The sequence below is a fragment of the Heloderma suspectum genome, chromosome 6 (genome assembly GCF_057233095.1).
Source record: "Heloderma suspectum isolate Gila_16-S chromosome 6, 16-S_ref, whole genome shotgun sequence".
NCBI lineage: Eukaryota > Metazoa > Chordata > Lepidosauria > Squamata > Helodermatidae > Heloderma > Heloderma suspectum.
The window spans coordinates 118,535,345-118,557,534 of record NC_139463.1 but is presented as its reverse complement, the minus strand read 5'-3'; the positions used below and the strand labels follow the sequence as shown (position 1 = coordinate 118,557,534).

The 22,190-nt window shown below is 46.4% G+C and overlaps 2 protein-coding genes across 2 annotated transcripts; both read right to left on the bottom strand.

Annotated features, from left to right (window-relative positions):
• Positions 1-6,067: 6,067 nt before the first annotated feature.
• Positions 6,068-15,447, bottom strand: LOC146342841 (vomeronasal type-2 receptor 26-like). The gene is made up of 3 exons (XM_084808030.1): positions 15,241-15,447; positions 14,344-14,470; positions 6,068-6,969 (listed from the first exon to the last, which is right to left on the bottom strand). Exons 1-3 carry the CDS (start codon positions 15,445-15,447, stop codon positions 6,068-6,070), a joined length of 1,236 nt encoding a protein of 411 aa, XP_084664156.1.
• Positions 15,448-15,663: 216 nt separating this feature from the next.
• On the bottom strand, positions 15,664-21,463 carry LOC146342840 (vomeronasal type-2 receptor 26-like). The gene is made up of 3 exons (XM_084808029.1): positions 21,198-21,463; positions 17,084-17,375; positions 15,664-16,882 (listed from the first exon to the last, which is right to left on the bottom strand). Exons 1-3 carry the CDS (start codon positions 21,461-21,463, stop codon positions 15,998-16,000), a joined length of 1,443 nt encoding a protein of 480 aa, XP_084664155.1. The 3' UTR covers positions 15,664-15,997.
• Positions 21,464-22,190: the final 727 nt, after the last annotated feature.

The following is a 22,190-nucleotide window of genomic DNA, read 5'->3' as shown; positions in this document are numbered from 1 at the left end:
AAGAAGGCCAGACCATGAAGCACATGGTCTTCATTGTCTATATGCTAATGCCCAGAGTATGGGAAACAAACAGAACGAACTTGAACTCTTAATACAGAAGGGAAATTATGACTTGATAGGTATAACTGAGACCTGGTGGGATGACTGCCATGCATGCCTGGAATACAGCAATTGAAGGATATAACTTGTTCCAAAAGAACAGCAGCAAAAGAAAGGGAGGTGGGGTTGCACTATATGTTAAAAATATCTCTGCACAGAAATACAGGAGGATGAGCTTGGTAGGCCCATCGAGAGCATCTGGGTTAAAATAAATGCAGCAAAGAAGAAAAGGAACATGGTGGTCAGAGTCTACTACCAGCCACCCAATCACTGAGAAGATGAGAATGAAACTTTTGAAAAGCAAATAGCCAATGTTTCAAGGAAGCAAGATGTTGTAGTAATGGGGGACTTCAATTTCCCTAATATTTGTTGGGAGACAAATTCTGCAAATCATGGCCCCTCCAGGAAATTTCTGACTTGTGTGTTGGATAACTTCCTCCTACAGAAAGTAGAGGAAGGAACTAGAGGATCGGGTATCCTTGGCTTGATCCTAACCAACAGAGATGACTTAGTGGGTAAAGTAGCAATTATAGGAACTCCGGGGGGAAATGACAATGTTATACTTGAGTTCATGGTTCTAAAGGAAGCAAAAGCTGAATGTAGCCAAACGCGTACCCTGGATTTTAGGAAAGCTGATTTTAATGAACTCCGAACAATGATAAGTAAGGTCCCATGGCAAGTGACTCTAACGAGAAAAGGAGTCCAAGATGGGTGTGACCTTTCAGAGAAGGAAATTCTCAATAGGGATGTCAGAGAATTCTGCCATGGATCTCGGTGAGGCCGAATGCACTGGCATTCAGCCCCCCAAAATCCATGGCGGAACAGCCTGCCACCCCCCCCGCCCCAGCGGATCCCCCCCGGGACAAGACTTACTTGGGGCGGATGTTCCAGACGGCAGCGGCTGCAGTGGTGGCTTCGGCAGTGGCGGCGGCTGGTCTTCCGACCAGTTGCCGCTGCTGCCATTTGCAGACTCGTCTTTTTTTTTTTTTACATCAGTGATAGGCTAAGTAAAGACTTATGTGACTTACTCCTACACATGTCAGCACCCCACTTGCCCCCAGCTCAGCTTTGTATTTCCACATCCAGTTCATTATCAAACCTCCTGTTAGTTATCTCAGAAGACCCTTGGGTGAATGGGGGAGGGGGTCCAGGGAACAGTTGGATTGAGGGAAATTCCCCCCCACACACAGACACACATTATGGAAGAATATAGTTCTTCATATTCCCTGTTATGTTTATTCCTCATTTTGTCCATTCCCTGAGCATGTGCAGAGTGTGCTTTTTATTCAAACAAAGAGAAGGTTGCTGATCTTTCCCTTCATGCTGCATTTGTACAAGTGAAGTTTGACTGCTTCAGAAAGAACTTTCCATTATACTGTCTCTTTTTCTTCATGAGTTTCATAACAGAAGTATGGTGTAGTGGTTAGAGTCCAGCCCAAAGTCACCCAGTGAGATAACTAACAGGTTTGCTAATGAGCTGGATGTGGAAATACAAAGCTGAGCTGGGGGCAAGTGGGGTGCTGCCATTTGCGAGCAGAGATGGGTTAAAGGAGATGCAGACAACAAGCTTGGGTTGAAAATTGGGCCACATTTATTGAAATACCTGCAAAGGGGTAACTAGGACAGGCATCTAACTGTGTCAGTGGCTAGCTGGCACTTCTTGGGCGAAAACACACCCAGCCTGAGGGGTGGCGGTGATCTCGCCATCCCTCTGGACTGCCCCTTCTGGGGGAGGTAGACCTTCCGGTGTCACCCCCACCTGGTGCCGCACAACACCTGGGTGAGTGAGTAGAGTTGGTCTCCCAGGCAACCCTGATCCCCCCACCGAGCCGCACAACCCATTCGGGGGCCTCAGGCATCACCTGTCACCATAAGGTGACTCTGCATGCACACCATCCCTAATCTGTTTCAGGTTATGCCTGTCCTAGTCGCCACAGGAGTTACAAGCCTAGAGCTTGTGAAACTCCCCGCATATCCGCAGAAGAACTTCCTGCAGGCCCCTTTGCAGATCAGACAGAAATATGTTATTCACTACATGAGACAGGCGGACACCGTCCTTCCTGTAATGCTCCCTCCATGTCCACAGAATTTCCTGGTGGGTGGTGCATCCATCACCTCATTCGCATAGGCCATAAGCCATTTCTCTGTGCACTTTCTGACGTGCCCTGCCACTGGCAACATCATTCCATGCCTTCCCATTGATCCATGGGAGCAGTGAGGACTGCAATACGCTACCTCCGGCCAGGTATGCCGGACCACCTGCATCTCAACCAAGGCCTGTTCGATCAGGTCCTCGCCTGGCTTACAGCCGAAGTCATTCATCTCGATGTGCAGCACCAGGACCTGTGGAGGAAGACTGACAAACTTTGGTGGAACAGAGTGAGGAGGGGACTCCCACCGTATGCCACATCTGTGAAGCCACTGGATCTTAATGTGACGGGGTGACAGAAGCTGAAGTCTGAAGAGGACATACAAGCTCTTCGTGCAGCTCCAGACATCATAACGTGCCCATGGAAGAGCACCCGTACCGGTGTACGACGAGTCTGCTGGTCTAAGGAAGAAGCACATTAGGGCAAGCAAAGCAAAAATTGTGTCAGGAAGAAGCGGACAACTCGCGAACGCAGGCCGGAATGCTGTGAAGCCCCATTTTCAAACTGCCATGACATGCCTGAGAAAGAAACCTCCAGCGGCTACCATGGAGACTGCTTCAATGTAACAACAGTGGGTTCTGAACTGCAAATTACCTAGGCCTAGCGGGTTAGAGCTAATATAGAAACTGCCCAAATTGCCCTTATGTCAACAGTATGCCGTTGAAGTGGTAAAATGGAGGCCCCTCCTCAGACCCGCGGCATTCCATAAAACCCATAAGGTCCCGACGGGGTATAACCCATTGACTTGCGTTCGGCTGTGGGCTACTGCCATGGCCTTGCCATACCGATCAGTTTGATCACCAAATGCCTAAGTGGGTTACATTGGGCCAGACCTGTACCTTGAAGTATATCAAGGCCCTCCAGGACAAGTTGGACTTGGGAGCCCAGACCAACCCTGAATTCCTAAGGGGGGGGGGGTTGAAGAAGGCCTTTAAGGCTGCTGCGTGGAACAGGGAAACGTCTTTCTAGAAAGCTCAAATGGAGGGCCATTACCCCCGGAGCCCAAAAGGGGTATCCGGGGAGAGAGGGTGGCTAATTTACTAAAGCAGGAAACATCTGTGCCCAACCCTATATTGCACGCCGAACCCTTAAATCTGACACGGAGACAGTGAATCCCACCGTTGTGGGCCGGAAGGCTAAAAGGCCAGCTTGCAACTTATGGTCCCAGTAGGGATGGCGGAGAATTTCTCCCCGAAACTTCGGGGGGCCAAGCGCCAACGTGTTCAGCCCCCCGAACAAGTTTCGGGGAGAAATTCTCCGCACCCCCCCACACCCCGCACCCCCTTCGGGATGGGACTTACCTTTGCCGAATGTCCCTCCCGGCGGCGGGTCCGGCCGGCGGTTCGGCGGGTGTTCGTGCGGGGCGGGAGCAGCAGCCGGTCTTTCGACCGGCTGCCGCCGCCGCCATTCCAAAAAAAGAAAAAAAAACAAGAACGCCCCTGTGATAGGCTACATGATGATTAACGTAGCCTATCATGGCTAGATTTGCAAAGTCAGCCATGATAGGCTACGTAAATCGTCACGTAGCCTATCACGGGTGACTTAAAAAAAAAAGCGCGTACGGATAATGGCGGCCCCCATAGGGAGCCGCCATTCCCGTTCCTTATTTGGTCACCATAGTCTACGTAAAGATTTACGTAGACTACAGCGACCAAATAAGGAATGTGAATGGCGGCTCCCTATGGGAGCCGCCATTAGCGTACGCGCTTTATTTTTTTTTTAAAGTCACCCGTGATAGGCTACATGACGATTAACGTAGCACATCACAGCTGACTTTGCAGATCTAGCCGTGATAGGCTACGTTAATCGTCACGTAGCCTATCACAGGGGTGTTTGTTTTTTTAAAAAAAAACTTTGGAGTTCGCGGCCGGGCGAGGCGCCTCCTCCCCGGCCTGAATTTCGGCTGGGCAAGGTGGGAAGCCTCCTCCCCGGCCTGAATTTCGGCCGGGCGAGGCGGGAAGCCTCCCCCCCCGGCCTGAACTTCGTGGGGGGAGCAGCGAAGCGCCTTCCCCCCACCGCGAACAACCTTCGAGGACAGGTAAGTCACTTTCGTCCACCCCTAGGTCCCAGATAGTCTGTTGTTCCTTAAGGAGGCGCAAAATTGTGGCCCATGATCTATAGGTAAGGGCCATGAATCCTATCGCTGAAGCTTTGCCTACTGCACGGCACACCCAACCTGCTCTGTCGCAGGCAGCTCCTGTACGGAGAGCCATGGGATGCAGGATGGCATGCCTGGCTTCAGTCTCCCAGTCTCCCATAGTACTGCAAGGATGGGATCTGGGAATGGAGCACCCACGGGGCTAAGGCCCGGAAGATGTTGACCTAATTTCATGACAAGGCATCGACAATTGGTTTTGCCTAACCCAGCACATGGCGGACCCAGAACCAGATGTTGTAACACCGACTCTGGAGCGCGAACACACTGACACATGACATGACCCTCCAATTTCAGGAGGACGGAGAATGAATAACATGATCATGTTGTCATACCGAAGGGGGGGGGGTTCCTGACTTGGCCATAAGGTCATCCAAAATGTGCTTGGAGGCGGCAGCCTCCACTCTACAGGCCACTACCCACAGCACGATTGCACCTGCCCTAAGAGTCTGAAACCCCCTGGGGTAGCGGTGGAACCATGTGAATCTGCTGTCCGGCTTTGAGGAGCGGCTCATGCCTTCGGAAGGAGGTGCCATTAAAGCCCTACTAAGTTGAAGCCATTCCCATGGATACGTGCGCACAGCAGAAGTGACCCTGGACCCAGCGAGGCTGTGGGCGCGCAGATTGCACACCGAGTCCAGGTGGCTGGAAAACGACGAAGCCGGTCATCAGCAGGCAGGTGTTTTTTGTGGCTTCCTCTCCAGCTGCGTCGAGCCAGAGAGCTGAGTTTGGGAGGGGGGCTGAGTTTAAGGCAACTCAGCCTGCCCCTCCTTGCATGGTGGTGCCATTGGTGTGCACCGATCAGAGACCCCTATGTCTTGTCACCCCACCCTCCCGCAATGGCCCCCCCCTTCAGCCAGACAAGCTGGCGCCAGGGTTAGGGCATGTGTAGGAGTATGTCGCATTGAACTCAGTGAGACGTACTTCTGAGCAGACATGCACAGAGTTGCTTCTCCTCTCCATTTTAGCCTCACAACGTGAACAACAACGCTGGACGTGGAAATAGAAAGGCTAGCAGGGGGAATAATACCTCGTGCAGGGCTCCAGACCGGCATTGTCATTTTAAAAGGTTTTTCCTTTCTTTCAAACAGCTTCGCTAGTTTAAACAAAGAGTGCATCACTCAGGCACACCTGGGGCAGCCTTGTTTTGGGAAGCCCCGAGGAGGAGGAAGTGTTTTGGCTGAAAGTAAATGGAGACGGAGGATTTCAATTGAAAAAGAACATCCACAAACAAGGCAGAGAGCACAATTCATTAAAAAAAAAACACCTTACATATTTATTATCGGAATATCCTACCTTGCGTTTTTATTTACGAAAATTTCGCGACTCTGTGCGGATGACTAAAAAAAAAGCCGCATGAATGCTGGCTCTGCAGGACCTCGTGGTGCCGTTCCGCAGAGGATTCCGTGGCACGGACTGAAGGGAATTCGATCCCATTTCAGTCCATGGCGGAATTCTCTGACATCCCTAGAATTATTGTCTATCACAAGCTGAATATGAGCCAAATTTCTTAATATCTCGTCCCTCCCCATCATGATAGACAGTGGTAGCGTGTGAATAAGATGGGTTGATCTGGGATATCTGCTTTCTCTTAAAAGTAGGCCCACAGACTCAGTTCTTTAGACACCATGGAAGTAATGCATTTAACTGGACAGAATGATGCTTAATGCTTTCTCCTTATCAACTGCTCCCTGTTGTTCATCTCAGGCTTGAAGACAATAATGTAGCATTTGGGGGAAAAGATACAGCCGAGCAAACCAGCACTGGAGGCTAAGATAGAAAACATCTCTACAGCTACCATGTATGTCCCCTTGGTACTCAGGTAGGCCGGAACAAAAGACAACCAAACACTGCAAACAATCAGCATGCTGAAGGTGATAAATTTGGCTTCATTAAAAGTATCTGGCAACTTCCTGGCTAAGAAAGCCACAGTGAAGCTGATGAGGGACAGAAGGCCCATATAGCTTAGGACAAGAGAAAACATAAGGACAGATCCTGCACTACATTTCACAATGATTTCTTCAGGGATTGAGTGCCTATCTAAATCTGGGAAAGATGGAGAGGTTCCAAACCACACAGCACAGATCCCAGCTTGACCTGAGGAACATGCAAGGACAATGGAGTTGGACAACCATTTCCCCACCCACTTCTTCATGCTAGACGCTGGTTTGGTGGCCATGAAAGCTACAACAACAGTGATGGTTTTGGCCAACACACAAGAAAGAGCCAGTGAGAAGATCAAACCAAACATTGGTTGCTGTAAAAGGCAGGTCAGTTTCCCAGGCTGGCCAAGGAATAGGAAAGTAGAGAAGAAGCAGAGCAGAAGGGAGACAAGGAGCATGTAGGTGAGCTCCCTATTGTTGGCTTTGACTATTGGAGTATTTCTGTACTTAATAAAGATGTGCAGCACCACGGCTGTGATCAGGGAAAAAGAAACAGCAGCTGAAGCTAAACTTTTCCCCAATGGTTCCTCATAGGACAGAAAGCTTATAATTTTCAGGAAGCATTGATCTTGGTCCTTGTTTGGATAATAATCTTCTGGACACTCAAAACAGTCATCAGTGTCTGAAAAAGGAAAGAAAAAGAAAGAAAAAGGTCATAGGAATGACAAGGCATATGTGACCTTTAGCCAATTTCCCTGACTAATTTGAACATTGAAATTACCGCTTCTGCTCAATACTCTCTTTTAGTTTCACATGCGGAGTTTGTTCTGTGAGAGTAGGGATGGTGGAGAATTCCACCACGGACTCCAATGATTTCTAAAGAATCCAGCACACGGAGTCCGTGGCGGAATGGACCACTCCCCTCCGCCACCCCTCAAAATTCTCCACGGACAGACCCTACCTGCTGCTGGCCGGTCCGGGTCCGTCCACTGCCCCAGCCTGCAGCTGCAAATGGTGTCTGGTGCAGCATACGCCATTTGGGTTGCTACTCTTTTTGTGATAGGCTATGTAAATATTTACGGAGCCTATCACTGCTAAAGCAGGGACGCAAATGGCGTCCACTATGCTGGATGCCATTTGCGGCCACAGATGGGCAGCGGATGGATGTCCGGCTGCAGACGGGCCCGGACAGCGGCTCCGCAGACTCGCTGTGGAGCGGAGCTGGCCGGAGAGGATTCAGTGGGGAGGGGCAGATCGCCTCCCCCCCATGGATGCCCCAAACCAGAACGGTGAGTGGCGTTTGTACACCCTTAGTGATAAGATATTGTGCTATACAGAGGGATACTCCTGACTTTCTCTTCCTCTAAATTTCCCTCTTGAATCTTCCATTCTGATGTCCCTTGATTTACAAACAGAAGGCAACCATTTTCATAATCTCTTTTATTGTCTTGTCAAAGAGGAGCCATTTTTTTATTATGAATACTCTTCTATATATTTTCTATATATACTTATGGTCAGAAAATTTCTGCTTTGTGACATACTCTCCTAAATCCCAAATGGTTTAAAATGCTCAAAGAGTTCATAACACTCACCCATTCTCTTCTTTTAATTTTACTTTTACTTTACCTTAGTAAATCTGCATTCCCTGTCTCTGCCTTGGCAGGAGAAAGTCTATTCCATGATAGTGATCTTGATAGCAATACAGTTGAGATCACTATTTCCATGCTGCCAATAATATTTATAAAGATCACTGGTACAGGAGAGACTTCAAACTCTATCTCTCCTATATGCAATTCCTTGCTTATAGGAAACTCTGGAACTCCAGCTCATTATAAGCCGTATCAGAAAGAGTTAATACGAGACTAGCAAGAAGGAACACTAAGGTAAAAAAAGCTGTGTGTGTGTGTGTGTGTGTGTGTGTATGTGTATGTGTGTGGCTGTTTATACCTCCACCACCTTAATTCCCAGGAACTGTATCTGTGACTTACCACATTTCTGAAAACACTTCCTTTCCTTTGAGATAATTTTATGTTGCTTCTTGTAAGGGTAGCTGTGGAGGAACAGAAGTCTCCTCTAATTGTGTACTACGTTTTGTGAAGTTATGGGTTGATGTGTGCTGGTCAATGTAAAACCAAATGTGTGTCAATGTAAAACCAAAAGGTTAAATGGTCACTGACTAGTGGTCATACAATTGCACCCTAAGTCTGCTTCACACATATGTGTACATCCCTTAGGTTTGTGTCCCTTTGTGACTTCCAGACAAATGTATGAAATCCCCACCATCAAAAATTACTGGGTTTGAAATTTTCTCCCTGCACATTTCCCATCAAGTTGCAGAGAATGAATTATTACCATGAGGTAGATACCTGACTGGATGGGGAAATTATCAGGATGATACTAAGGATGTCATGGAAATAAGGATGTACGGAATTGGCCTTACCTGGCTCTGCCGGGTTCTGCTGCGGGGAGGAGGCGCTCCATCCCTCCCCCCGGAATCCTCCCCCCCAGAATCCTGGCCAGCTGGCTGGCTCCGCTCCACAGAGATTCCGCAGAGCCACTGGCTGGCTCCGCCAGCAGGTGGACATCCGGCCGCTGGCTAGCAGGGACGCAAATGGTGGCGTCCGTAGCCACCGCTGTTTGCGTCCCTGTAGTACGGATGTACAAAAGTCACTAACCTTTTCACAGTTTTGCTTCGTGGTGGGGGGGGAGGCGCTTTGCTTCTTCCCCTGAAATTCAGGCCTGGGGGGGAGGCGCCCCACCTCGCCCGGCCGAAATTCAGGCCGGGGGGGGCGCCCCGTCTCCCCAGCGGCGAACTACAAAAGGAAAACAAAAACAAAAACCCATGATAGGCTACGTAACGATTTACACAGCCTATCACAGCTAGATTTGCAAAGTCAGCCATGATAGACTATGTAAATCGTTACGTGGCCTATCACGGGTGACTTTGAAAAAAAAAAAAAGCGCGTATGCTAGGGACGTACGAAAGTCACTTACCTTTTCGCAGCTTTGCTTCACGGTGGGGGGAGGTGCTTTGCTTCTCCCCCGAAATTCAGGTCGGGGGGGAGGCGCCCCGCCTCGCCCGGCCGAAATTCAGGCTGGGGAGAAGCGTCCCGTCTCCCTGGCCGCGAACTAGGAAAGTTAAAAAAACAACAACACCCGTGATAGGCTATGTAACGATTGACGTAGCCTATCACGGCTAGCTTTGCAAAGTCAGCCTTGATTTGTTGTTGTTGTTCAGTCGTTCAGTCGTGTCTGACTCTTCGTGACCCCATGGACCATAGCACGCCAGGCCTTCCTGTCCTGCGCTCTCTCCCGGAGCGTGCTCAAGTTCATATTCATTGCATCCGTGATGCTATCTAGCCATCTCATCCTCTGCCGTCCCCTTCTCCTTTTGCCTTCAGTCTTTCCCAGCATCAGGGTCTTTTCCAGGGAGTTTTCTCTTCGCATTAGGTGGCCAAAATATTGGAGCTTCAGCTTCATTATCTGTCCTTCCAATGAGCACTCAGGGTTGATTTCCTTTAGGATGGACTGATTTGACCTCCTTGCAGTCCAGGGCACTCGTAAGAGTCTTCTCCAGCACCACAGTTCGAAAGCATCAATTCTTCGGCGCTCAGCCTTCCTTATAGTCCAGCTCTCACAGCCATACATTACTACTGGGAAAACCATAGCTTTGATTAGACGGACCTTTGTCGGCAAGGTGATGTCTCTGCTTCTTACTATGCTGTCTAGGTTTGCCATAGCTTTCCTCCCAAGGAGCAAGCGTCTTTTAATTTCATGGTTACAGTCACCGTCTGCGGTGATCTTGGAGCCCAAGAAAATAAAATCTGTCACTGCTTCCATTTCTTCCCCTTCTATATGCCAGGAAGTGATGGGGCCAGATGCCATGATCTTAGCTTTTTTAATGTTGAGTTTCAAACCAGCTTTTGCACTCTCCTCTTTCACCTTCAACAAGAAGCTCTTTAGATCCTCTTCGCTTTCTGCCATTAGGGTGGTATCGTCTGCATATCGGAGGTTGTTGATAATTCTCCCAGCAATCTTAATTCTGACCTCTGATTCATCCAACCCGGCATTTCTCATGATGTACTCTGCATATAAGTTAAATAAGCAGGGTGACAATATGCAGCCTTGTCGTACTCCTTTCCCAATTTTGAACCAATCGGTTGTTCCATGTCTGGTTCTTACTGTTGCTTCTTGACCCTCGTACAGGTTTCTCAGGAGACAGGTAAGGTGGTCTGGTACTCCCATCACTTTAAGAATTTGCCACAGTTTGTTGTGATCCACACAATCAAAGGCTTTAGCGTAGTCAATGAAGCAGAAATAGACGTTTTTCTGGAATTCTCTTGCTTTCTCCATGATCCAGCGAATGTTGGCGATTTGATCTCTAGTTCCTCTGCCTCTTCTAAACCCAGCTTGTACTTCCGGTAGTTCTCGGTTCGCATACTGTTGAAGCCTAGCTTGTAGGATTTTGAGCATCACCTTGCTGGCATGTGAAATGAGCACAATTGTGCGGTAGTTTGAACACTCTTTGGCATTGCCCTTCTTTGGAATTGGAATGTAAACTGACCTTTTCCAGTCTTGTGGCCACTGTTGAGTGTTCCAGATGTGTTGACATATTGAATGCAGCACTTTAACAGCATCATCTTTAATAATTACGTAGCTTATCACGGCTGACTTTGAAAAAAAAAAAAAGCACGTACGCAAATGGCGGCCCCCATGGAGCGCCGCCATTTCCGTTCCTTATTTGGTCCCTGTAGTCTACGTAAATCTTTACGTAGACTACAGGGACCAGATAAGTAACGCAAATGGCGGCACACCATGGGCGCTGCCATTTGCGTACGCGCTTTTTTTTTCAAAGTCACCCGTGATAGCCTAAATAACGATTAACATAGCCTATCACAGCTGACTTTGGAGATCTAGCCGTGATAGGCTATGTTAATCGTTACGTAGCCTATCACGGGGTTTGTTTGTTTGTTACTTCACTTGTAATGGTGGCGGCAGCAGCCGGTCGAAAGACCGGCTGCCGCCCCTGCCCCCAATGAAAACCCAACGAACCACTGCTGGAACCCGCTGCTGGGAGGGACATTCATCAAAGGTAAGTCCCATCCCGGGGGGGCAGGGGGGGCGGAGAATTTCACCACCAATTTCGGGGGGCCGAATGCGTTGGCACTCAGCCCCCTGAAGTTTCGGGGAGAAATTCTCCCCCATCCCTACCCTGTAGTCAGCCGTGAAAGGCTATCACATCTGACATTTTTTAAAAAAACAAAAACGCGTGTACGCAAATGGCGGTGGCTATGGCCGCCGCCATTTGCGTTCCTTATTTTGGCCCATCTTAGTCTACGTAAATATTTATGTAGACTAAGATGGCGAAAATAAGGGGAACGCAAATAGCGTAGCGGACACTATTTGCATTCCCCCTTATTTTCTCTGTCTTAGTCTACGTGAATATTTACATAGACTAAGATGAGCCAAAATAAGGAATGCAAATGGCGGCGGCCATAGCCGCCACCATTTGCGTATGCATGTTGTTGTTTTTTTAAAGTCAGACGTGATGGGCTATGTAAATCTTTACGTAGCCTATCACATCTTTTTTTTTGTTTTACACTGGAAATGGCGGCGGTGGCAGCCGCTCGGAAGATCCGCCCCAGGTAAGTCTCGTCCCGGGGGGGATCCACAGGTTGGCGGGGTGGTGGCAGGCTGTTCCGCCACGGAGTTCGGGGGGCCAAATGCACTGGCATTCGGCCTCACTGAGATCCGTGGCAGAATTCTCCACCATCCCTACATGGAAATCCATTTGTGGGTAGAGTTCGCTGCGTTTCTCTGGGCTCACGCCCCCCCCCCCCGGACTTCATTTCATTATCCGCTGTGGCAGTTGAATTGATCTTCGGCTAGTCGAGCCAGTTTGCAGATTGTCCAGGAATTTTGTGTATTTTGGGAAGGTTCTGAAATGTGTGCAAATTTTGGAACAATTTGTGCAAATGAAAGATGAATTTGCAGAAATTACAGCTGGATTCATGCAAATCACACAATTCAGCTGTAATTTGTGTAATCTAGGCATACTTTGTGCAAATCCAGCCATAATTTGCACACATCACTCAAAGTGTGCACAAATTGCAGGACCTATCCCCCAACACACACACACACACTCAACAACCTCAAAGCCCAAACAGTTCCCAGACTTCAGGGAACAGCCTTCAGCTCAGCTTACAGATACAAAATAGTCATGTATGCCGCAGAACGTCATCGAGCCAAAAGAGAAATGGATTCCCCAGCGACAGATATCCCTAGATGATACAGATCAATGTGTGACTCTGACCAGGCAGTTACATGCACGAGTGCCAGCTCCCTCTTCCAACACTGTGTCATCGTATTCACTAGAGCTGTGTGCTGGTGGTCTTTCAATATTGTCCACCCTATTAGTAGGGGTGGACGAAAGTCCCTTACCTTTCGTCGAAGGTTGTTCGCGGTGGGGGGGAGGCGCTTCGCTGCTCCCCCTGCGAAGTTCAGGCCGGGGGGGAGGCTTCCCACCTCGCCCGGCCGCGAACTCGAAAGTTTTTTTTTTTAAAAAAAAACGCCCCTGTGATAGGCTACGTGACGATTAACGTAGCTTATCATGGCTAGATCTGCAAAGTCAGCCATGATAGGCTACGTTAATCATCACGTAGCCTATTACAGGTGACTTTAAAAAAAAAAAAGCGGGTACGCTAATGGCGGCCCCTATAGGGAGCCGCCATTCACGTTCCTTATTTGTTCGCTGTAGTCTACGTAAATGTTTACATAGACTATAGAGACCAAATAAGGAACGGGAATGGCGGCTCCCTATGGGGGCCGCCATTATCCATACATGCTTTTTTTTTTTTTTTTTTTAAGTCACCCGTGATAGGCTACGTGACGATTGACGTAGCCTATCATGGCTGACTTTGCAAATCTAGCCGTGATAGGCTACGTTAATCATCACGTAGCCTATCAGGGGGCGTTTTTTTTTTGTCTTTTATTGCAATGGCAGTGGCGGCAGCCGGTCGAAAGACCGGCTGCCACTCCCGCCCCGCTCGAACACCCGCCGAACCGCCGGCCGGACCCACCGCCGGGAGGGACATTCGGTGAAGGTAAGTCCCATCCCGGGGGGGGGTGCGGGGTGTGGGGGGGTGCGGAGGATTTCTCCCCGAAACTTGTTCGGGGGGCCGAACACGTTGGCGCTCGGCCCCCTGAAGTTTCGGGGAGAAATTTTCTGCCATCCCTACCTATTAGTGGGCAGAGAAAACAGGACAATTTCACCCAATTCTCCATGAGGAGGACAAATTCACCAACAGTTTCCCACATGTAGAGCTCACTATTAGCAGGGGCTGTAACACAGTGTGTGTGTGTGTGTGTGTGTGTGTGTGTGTGTGTGTATTTAATTCCTTAGGGATTTGGGTTGTTTTAATGCTGCCACTGCATGCAGCAACATAATCAGCTCTGTTGGCAGCCTGGTCCCATTTTGCGACCTCCACATTGCAGGTGCGAGAGGGGCAGTGTTGGATTCAGCTCCAGGAAAGAGTTGGAGCTTTTGCTGTGCCAAAGTCTCTCATCCATTTTCCTGAAACTTTTCTTCTCCCATGAAGGAGGCTTCCATTTTTCTGCCTCATTGTCTGGGTTTGTTATAATTTCTTTTAAATTTCTTGGGAGGGTGATTTTGAGTTTACCTAATCTCTGCCCAGTGGCTTTTTTCCTAACTACCCAGCTGTCCAATGCTCTCCAGCCCCCCAGGCTGCCTGCTCTTCCTGATCTAGAAAAGCCCCCTAAGAAGATTTACCACATGGTGTCTTTCCCTAGGCTTTAGTTCTAGTATGGGAAGCCAACGAAGCTACTGGCTGGTGGAGAGATGATGGTACAAAGACAGGGAAAAGATGTAGACACACTCCTTGGTCACATCATAAGTAAAGTAACCCTGAAACATGAACCCAACCAATACGAATTTCTCTAAATATTCTCTCCTGTGAATTACTTCATTAATTACTTGATAAAATGGAATGAACATGGCTGAAAAAATATGTCAGAGCACTAGCATCACATCACCTACCGATTTTTTTTGAAATCTTCCCTTCTGGGCATGGATTACAATCATAGCAGCAAAATCTCTCCCCTTCCTTCTTTCTCTTCTGAAAACCAGGGTGGCAGGACTCACTACAAAGAGAAACTGGAATAACCTATCCATAAAGATGAAGAGTGTTTAGGATGGGAGAAATCAGGAAGAATGTTTGATCATATACATAATGTATAAGATACACAAATAATATATAATGGCAGTATCTTATTTGACACTAGCACTCACAGAAATTCAGTTGTGCTAGCAGAAGCAACCTCAAGCAACATGCAAACAGTGTTTTCTGTGTGACAGGTTTCCTTGAAAAACCCATTGCAGCAGCAAATGCTATTGGCATGGTGCTAGAGGTTCTTTACAGTAGCACCACATAATTCACATTAGCGCTAGTGTCAATTAGGATACTGCTCTAAGACGTACAAGTGATTGTTAGGATGAATGCAGAACATGGTGCATGTAACCATCTGCCGAAGTTTCCTGAACATGGCAGACAATATATTTGTGACCACCTGCTTCACTGAGGAATATCTGGGGGATGGAGAAAAGAACTGTCCACTCAGATGAGTGCCTCATCCGATATACACATGGATAACCAAGGGGTTTTCCAATTTCCTGTTGTGGTGGCTCACAATTTTTATCTCTCTGCTCTTTGCGTGTGTGTGTGTGTGTGTGTGTGTACATACGAAAGAAGATACTTTGGACTTTAATGTTGCATTTTTTAAAATGTAAAAATATGGGCTATGGCAATTACAGAACATAATCCCCCATGAAAGGATCGATTTAGCCAACAAAGGAAAGTTCTGCTTCTGGCCCCCGGTTTACATGTCTTCCTTAGGGTGTGTCCACCATGAATATTCAGTACTAAATAATACATACCTGATTATAGCTCCTGTGCCAAATAATCATGTCCTCATTAATGTTGAATACATTTCTTTCAAGAGCATTTGGATCTACCCATCCAACTTTCACTTTAAGGAAGGACTTGTTTGGAAATGTAACCAGATTAATTATATCAAATCCACCTCTTATTTCCCTGTTCTCATCCAAAGACACTCTTTCCCCAGCAGAGTTGTTAAATGACATTCCTTGAAAGAATTGGTGGAGCTAGTTGAAATTGGGGGGGGGGGAGTTAATGCGTTGTTCCATCCAGACTTAACTATAGATTAGAGTAGACAAACTGACTTCAATGGGACAGGTCGGACATGAATAGCTTGTACCATTGAATTCACTCGGTCTACTCTAACTGTTACTAATGCTGGATCCCACCCATGCTTTTATGGAATTTCCAGGCTTGAATCTGAAACATGGTTTATTCAGTGAAAGACTGATGAACATTCTCTGCTTCAAAGAAAAAGAAATGTGAACATAAATCTTTTATAAGGATATATAACACCGCACACCAATGATTTGTAGAAGAGACTGTTCGTTGGTTTGTTTGTTAAACAGTTTTCTATAGTGCTCAATATATCTACAAAAATCTCTGAGAAGTTTACAAGGCAAATATTAAAATGCATTCAATACATCATAATGATTATAGAAACATCTACATAAAAGATGAATAAAAACAAGGTAAGTACACAATAATTAGATGCAACATTTATTGTGTGAATTTATTCATGGAAATAATGCTGTTTCAGTATAGAGACATTACCTGCCAGGGTTGCAGATGTCGAAGTTCACCTTTTTTTCCACCCACCATCAGTTTGTAATTGGATCTAATTGAGTAAACTGCATGTAAAGCATGTGCCACAGCACAGACAGCATTATATATACTGTAGCTGTGGCCAGTCATCCGCATCTCAAAAAAAGGCCCATGAAGGCTCTCCAGCCTTTCCTCCCCAGTACATCTTCCAGAAACTTTGTACAGTAACCTGGGATCTGGAACCAAACATTGGAATGCTTGCTCCCAGAACTCCTCAAGAAAATCATCTGCTTGTGTCCAATCAAGGTTAAGGTTCTGAAGAAATGTCTGGAACCCCACAACTTCCTTTGAGTGAATGGAGAAGGAAATGGCACCTTGGAACACTTGCAAATCGGAGTCCCTGCTTATGCCTCCTAGTATAAAATCAATCTGTGCTGTTATAATCCACACCTTTCCAACCAATGTATTTTCCTCATGTTCAGGAATCTCTATACCACTTGTATAAAACCACATATGCATAATGGTATAAGTATCACCATAGATGACAAATATTCTGGATTTCCTGTAATTGAGAAGTAGATAAATAGCATGGGCTCTAGCATTGTTCTCACTGGGCGTAAGGATCTGGTCTCGGCTTGGGATTCGTCTTGTGAAGTCTGAACAAATTCTATTCTGGGAAAGCAATGGCTCCAGGGCCTGCAAGAAACGTTCTCCCTGATCATCATCGACCACAAAGAGCCCAATCCACGTCCATCCAAAATGCTTCAGCAAACTGATAATTCCCATATACTGATGGACTTCGCTTGGGACCATGCGGTAAAAGGCAGGGAGGTGCATCATCTCACTCTCTGCTGGGGCAAAGGAGCCATACGTGAGCTGACAGAATATTAAACAGTCAGTTAGAAAACATATTTCAGCAAAATGCTAAGATTAATACAATGCAGAGATATTCTATATATTACATTCACACTTGGAGAACCAGGAACCCATCCACTGTATTAGGTACTTCTTAAAACTTCTTTTAATTTTTTTTAAGGGCATTTACGTACAGCCTTTTCACACAGGCATCACTCCTACCTGTGGAATCTTAAAGAGGTTTAAGATGTTTGCCATATCCAGGGAGGTATCAAAGGCAAGCGCCCCAATGACAGCTACTAGTTTTTTGTGGGTATCACATTCATAGTTGGGGACAAAACTCTGGGATTTGAAGAGAAAATCCAGGGTGGTACGATAGGTCATCTGTGCATCATTGTAGTTGTCATAGATGTGAAATCCAAGGGTGACATTCAGTAAAATACTGGGATTCTTGTTGATCTCATTCACAGCAAAAGTCAACGACAGGACATGCTGATAAAATTTTGGCACCACACTGCAAATAAAGAAAAATTCTCTTTCCTTGGAAAAGCCCATTTTGCTCCATTTTAGTGCAAATGCATTTTAGTCCTATCTGTAAGAACTCCCCTTTATGGCTCTGAAGCAATATTTAGGTCTCTTTCTGAAGCACAAATCAGGTTCTTTTTTTTATGCATTGCACCAACACATCACTGCGTCTCCCTTCCTCCCAGGATCTGCCATCTGAGTCATCTGCCATACTCTGCCTAATGGTAGACCAGCCCTGACCAAGTCTTGACAATTCGATCATCATCTGTATATTGTATTTGGGAGCTGAAGCTGTGCCAGAGTTTTGATGCATTGCCAGATATCATTACCAACTTTCTGATTTCTTAGAAGTACATTTGCTTCACAGACCATCTGTCTAGTATATTTACTACGTGGTCTGGCACCTGTGTCCCTCCAATTATTGTTGGGGGACAACTCCCATCACCTGTGCAGAATGGCCATGGTGGCTGGGGCTAATGATAGTTGGAGTCCAAGAACATCTGGAGTCACACAGGTTCTTCTCCCATACTTCAGTATCCATATATCAAAACCATGCATCAGTGCAGTAGGGGTGTGCGAAACACTTACCCCGTTCTGGATGGCAGTCCATGGTGAGGGGGGAGGCGATCCATCCCTATCCCCCGGAATCCTCCTCGGCCAGCTCCGCTCCATGGCAGCTCCAGCTGCAGCCGGGCTGCTGCAGCTGCAAATGGTGGCCACTGTAGCGGCCGCCATTTGCATCCTTACAGGCAGCCGTGATAGGCTATGTAAGTATTTACATAGCCTGTCATGGCAAAGAGCAGGGACACAAATGACGGCTGCTACGCCATTTGCACCCCTGCTTTTTGCCATGATAGGCTGTGTAAGTATTTACGTAGCCTATTACGGTAAAGACAGCCATGCAAATGGCAGCCGCTACACCATTTGCGTGGCTACCTTTACCGTGATAGGGTACGTAAATACTTATTTAGCCTATCACAGCTCCCTACAAGGATGCAAATGGCAGCCACTATGACGGCCACCATTTGCAGCCGCACAGCCTGGCAGCAGCTGGCTGGGAGACCAGACGGAGCTGCCGCCGCCACCACCAGAGCTGCCACCGGAGCCGGACTGGAGTCCGTGGCAGAATTATATGACATCCCTACAGTGCAGGAGACCAAATGAGTTGGTTTTCCCTTAGCTCTCAAATCAGATCAGAGTAATTAAGAAAATATTTGTGTCGAGATTAAGAATATTGAAGGCAGGCAAGATGCTGTTTTCAGTTAAAAAAAGAGAGAGAGAGAGATTATGAGAACATCATGCGCATAAGTGGAAAGCAGAGCAGAAAAAGTATTTTGAGACCAAGTGACACAAACATGAAGCTGGCATACTGACTGACACTGGTGAAGATTAAGTTCAAAGCACACAACTGAAATGAGAATAATCGCTGAATCAAGGTAGTTAACTGCCTCATTATTTTGTTGTCTAGGACAATAGTGAGATCACTCTTTCGGAGTCCTTGAAGTACTCCAATCAATTGCTGAACAATATTTTTCTCAAGTTCCCAGCTATCAGTCTTAGCATTAATAAATTTCATTCTCAGCATTATCTCCATGGGCTCTTGTGAGTGTCATCTCTTGTGGGAGTCATTCATCTTGTTTCTTTAGAACAGGACGTGTGTTTGAGAGGAACATGGTATGGCAATATCATGATTATTCATTAACAAAAAACTCCCTCTTTGGATGAAGTACAGAAATGACCATCGATTCTGAACCATAAATTAGGAAATTCATGCAAATTGATTTGGGAATCGGGAACAAGACAATCACAAGGATATGTTCAAGAATCAGGGAATGCTTTGTGTGGAAACGTGCTGCTGCTTGCACCCGGGTTCAGGGCTTCAAACAACTTCGAACAACTGGCTTGTGAACCAGAACAACATTCTCATGCATCCCTACTATTGTCTCATATCATCTACAACTTTGTCCCCATGAATCCTTTTTTCTGTTTCCAGGTCTGACATACTTAAAAAAACTAAGCTAAACTAAACTATAGCACTTGTCAAGATGGCTCCCAAACTGGAACATCACATTCTTTGGAAGTAGCTTTCATCCTCTGGAGAAAAAGTGGGATCTGCAAAAAAAATATTACCATGTATCCTCACTTCCTATCCTGACTCCTGAGTGCCCTTGTTCAGGGTTCCAGCCAGTCTTGCCCTCCTCCAGGAAACTATTATCTCATCTGTAAGAATCTTAAGCAGGATGTTCCATTCTGTTCCCCGCACCCACAATCAGTTTTACATTTTTCTTTTCCAGCACACCCTCGACATTTCATGGCAAGCGAACATGAGCAGTTCCCACTGGGCTCTCCTCCCACCCTTCCAAGACGGTGTGGGTTTTAATATGCTCTATACTTCAGAAACCCTTGGAGTTCTCCATAGTGGACTGTTACTTCCCTCTGGTATTTTAGTGGCCCAATTTTAGTGCCATTTCTATCGCTATACATTTCTGTTCACTTTTAGAGTGATTTTCATTCGAGCTGTGCACAGATGGCCTCTCAAAAATCTCTATGCTTTGATCACAGAAAATTTGCTGGTACATTTGCACCGAATTTCTCCAATGAAGGAGAAATTCCTCAGCCATTTCTTACATGTAGGATTCCACTTTGGGTAGGTTTTAGCAAAGCAACCTTCTTTTTTTCCCCCTCCAAGGTTTTTCTTTTTCTTTTCTTTTTCTCTCTCTGCCCCCTTCTCTCTCTCTCTCTCTCTCTCTCCCCCCTCTCTCTCTTTTTCTTTTTGCAGCACCACTGTCAATGGCAACAGCTTCAGATGTTTTGGCAGCCTGGCCTGCATTTTTCTTCCTCCACTGTATTCCATGCCCAGTATCATCCCAAGGCAGGGGGCATGGGAATGCATCTGTCACAAAATAATGGGGAAAATTTTTGTAAAATGACTTTTTATTTTGGGAGAGGGGTGGGGGTGGCAGATAGGGAAAGAAAGAAAGAAAGAAAGAAAGAAAGAAAGAAAGAAAGAAAACAAACCTCATGGCTTTTCTGAGAAAGGAAGTTCTTCTGGGACATTTGGCTCTCCTCTAGTACTCATTATTCAGTCTTCAGCACTTTCCCCAGAGACTTCCGTAAGGTCAATTTCTGAGGAGCAATTGTGGATGCATCTTGTCTCTGACGCAGGTGTTGATAATACCCCTTTTAAACATCTCTGTACATGTTTTTAATGCATTGCCCCACACCTCCTCGAAGTTTAATGATTTCAACATGTTTTTGAACATGCACAAGGGCTGGATACGCCTGATCTCATCTGATCTCGGAAGCTAAGCAGAGTCAGCCTTGGTTGGATGGGAGAATGCCTGGGATTCAGGCTTCCTGCATTGAGCAGGGGGTTGGACTCAATGGTCTTGTAGGCACCATCCAACCCCATGATACTATGAGATCTATGAGAACTACTGGAAAAGAAGTTTTGGGGTATATCTTTTCTTACACTAAAACTTTGTACTCAGAATCAGATCTTCACACCATGCAAATTATTACAACATATAAACCTTGCTGTGATCCAAATCTAATGCTTGGACAGAAAACTCTAAGTGTCCTCACCCCAAAACAAGCATACATACACACACAGCATAATGAGATCTCTCCTAAGGAGAGGCAGATGTCACGTATAAGCAGGGCAGAACACAAGCAAGTGTAAACCATTGAACATGAATGTACAGGAACAATGCCTATATTCCCTAGGCATTACTTTGTATTTGTAATACTTTGGGGTTATGAACTGGCCAAATTCACATGATGCAGGGAGGATAAAAGAAGAATTCCTTACATTCTAAATTCAGAGAACTGCTGCCAAGGAAGTTCCTTGAAAGTGAATTCTGGGGAATAGGAAGTGATCTGAGAAACCATCCCACCAATAATGAAGTCTCCCGACTGATACGACTCATATAGAACAGGGGCAGGATCAATTCTGGGGCAATTCATTGTATCCACTTCACACACCCAACAAAGCAGCAGAAGCAGCAATGGTAACAATGACAGCCCGCTGTTCTGGCGGAAAAGCTTCTCTCTGGATGTGATCCCTCCTGCATCCATCTGTAGCCTGTGCTCGGCTTCCAGAGGCTACCTGGGCTAGCACCTGACTTTGCCAATATGTTTCCTAGAGGGAGACTTCCCCTCCTTCTCTAGAGGAACTACGTAGTAGAAAAAATGCTGTCTTACAGAGCCAGGAGAGATTAGCAATATACTGATGAAGTCTGACCTAGGAAATGGGAAGAAAAACAAGAGATCAAAGTGACAGAGCCCTGCCTGCTTCTTCCCCTGAATAGCACATGCAGAGGGGTTTATGTAACCACTTCCAGGCATGCTTCAGGATTGTTTACAAGCCTTTTGAAAATCGACTGGGGCCTTCCTTTCGAGAAAGAAATAATAATAAAAAATTACAGTGATTTCAATAAGACAGAAAAGATGATTATTTCTTGGCTCTGTGTGGCAACATGGTTCACAAACATGTTTTTCAAGTCTCGTGAAAAGTTTTCTTTGCTCCTCAGTGGGGCAAAAAGCAGATGGGTTCAAGATTTCCATAGCAAGGAAATCCTGGCAGTATTTTCTGGCCATAAAATGAAGTTGTCATTTTGACTGGGGTCATCATGCAGTGCTACATGTTGAAATGAAGCCCATTGACCAGTTCCATTTTTTTTTTTTTTTAAGTTGGGAGTCAAACCCATCTGGTTGATAATGAATGAGGGTGCCTTGTACCTAGGAAAGGGGGAACAACTGACATTTGAGCTCCCCAAGATTCTCTGGACAGTACCTCACTGCT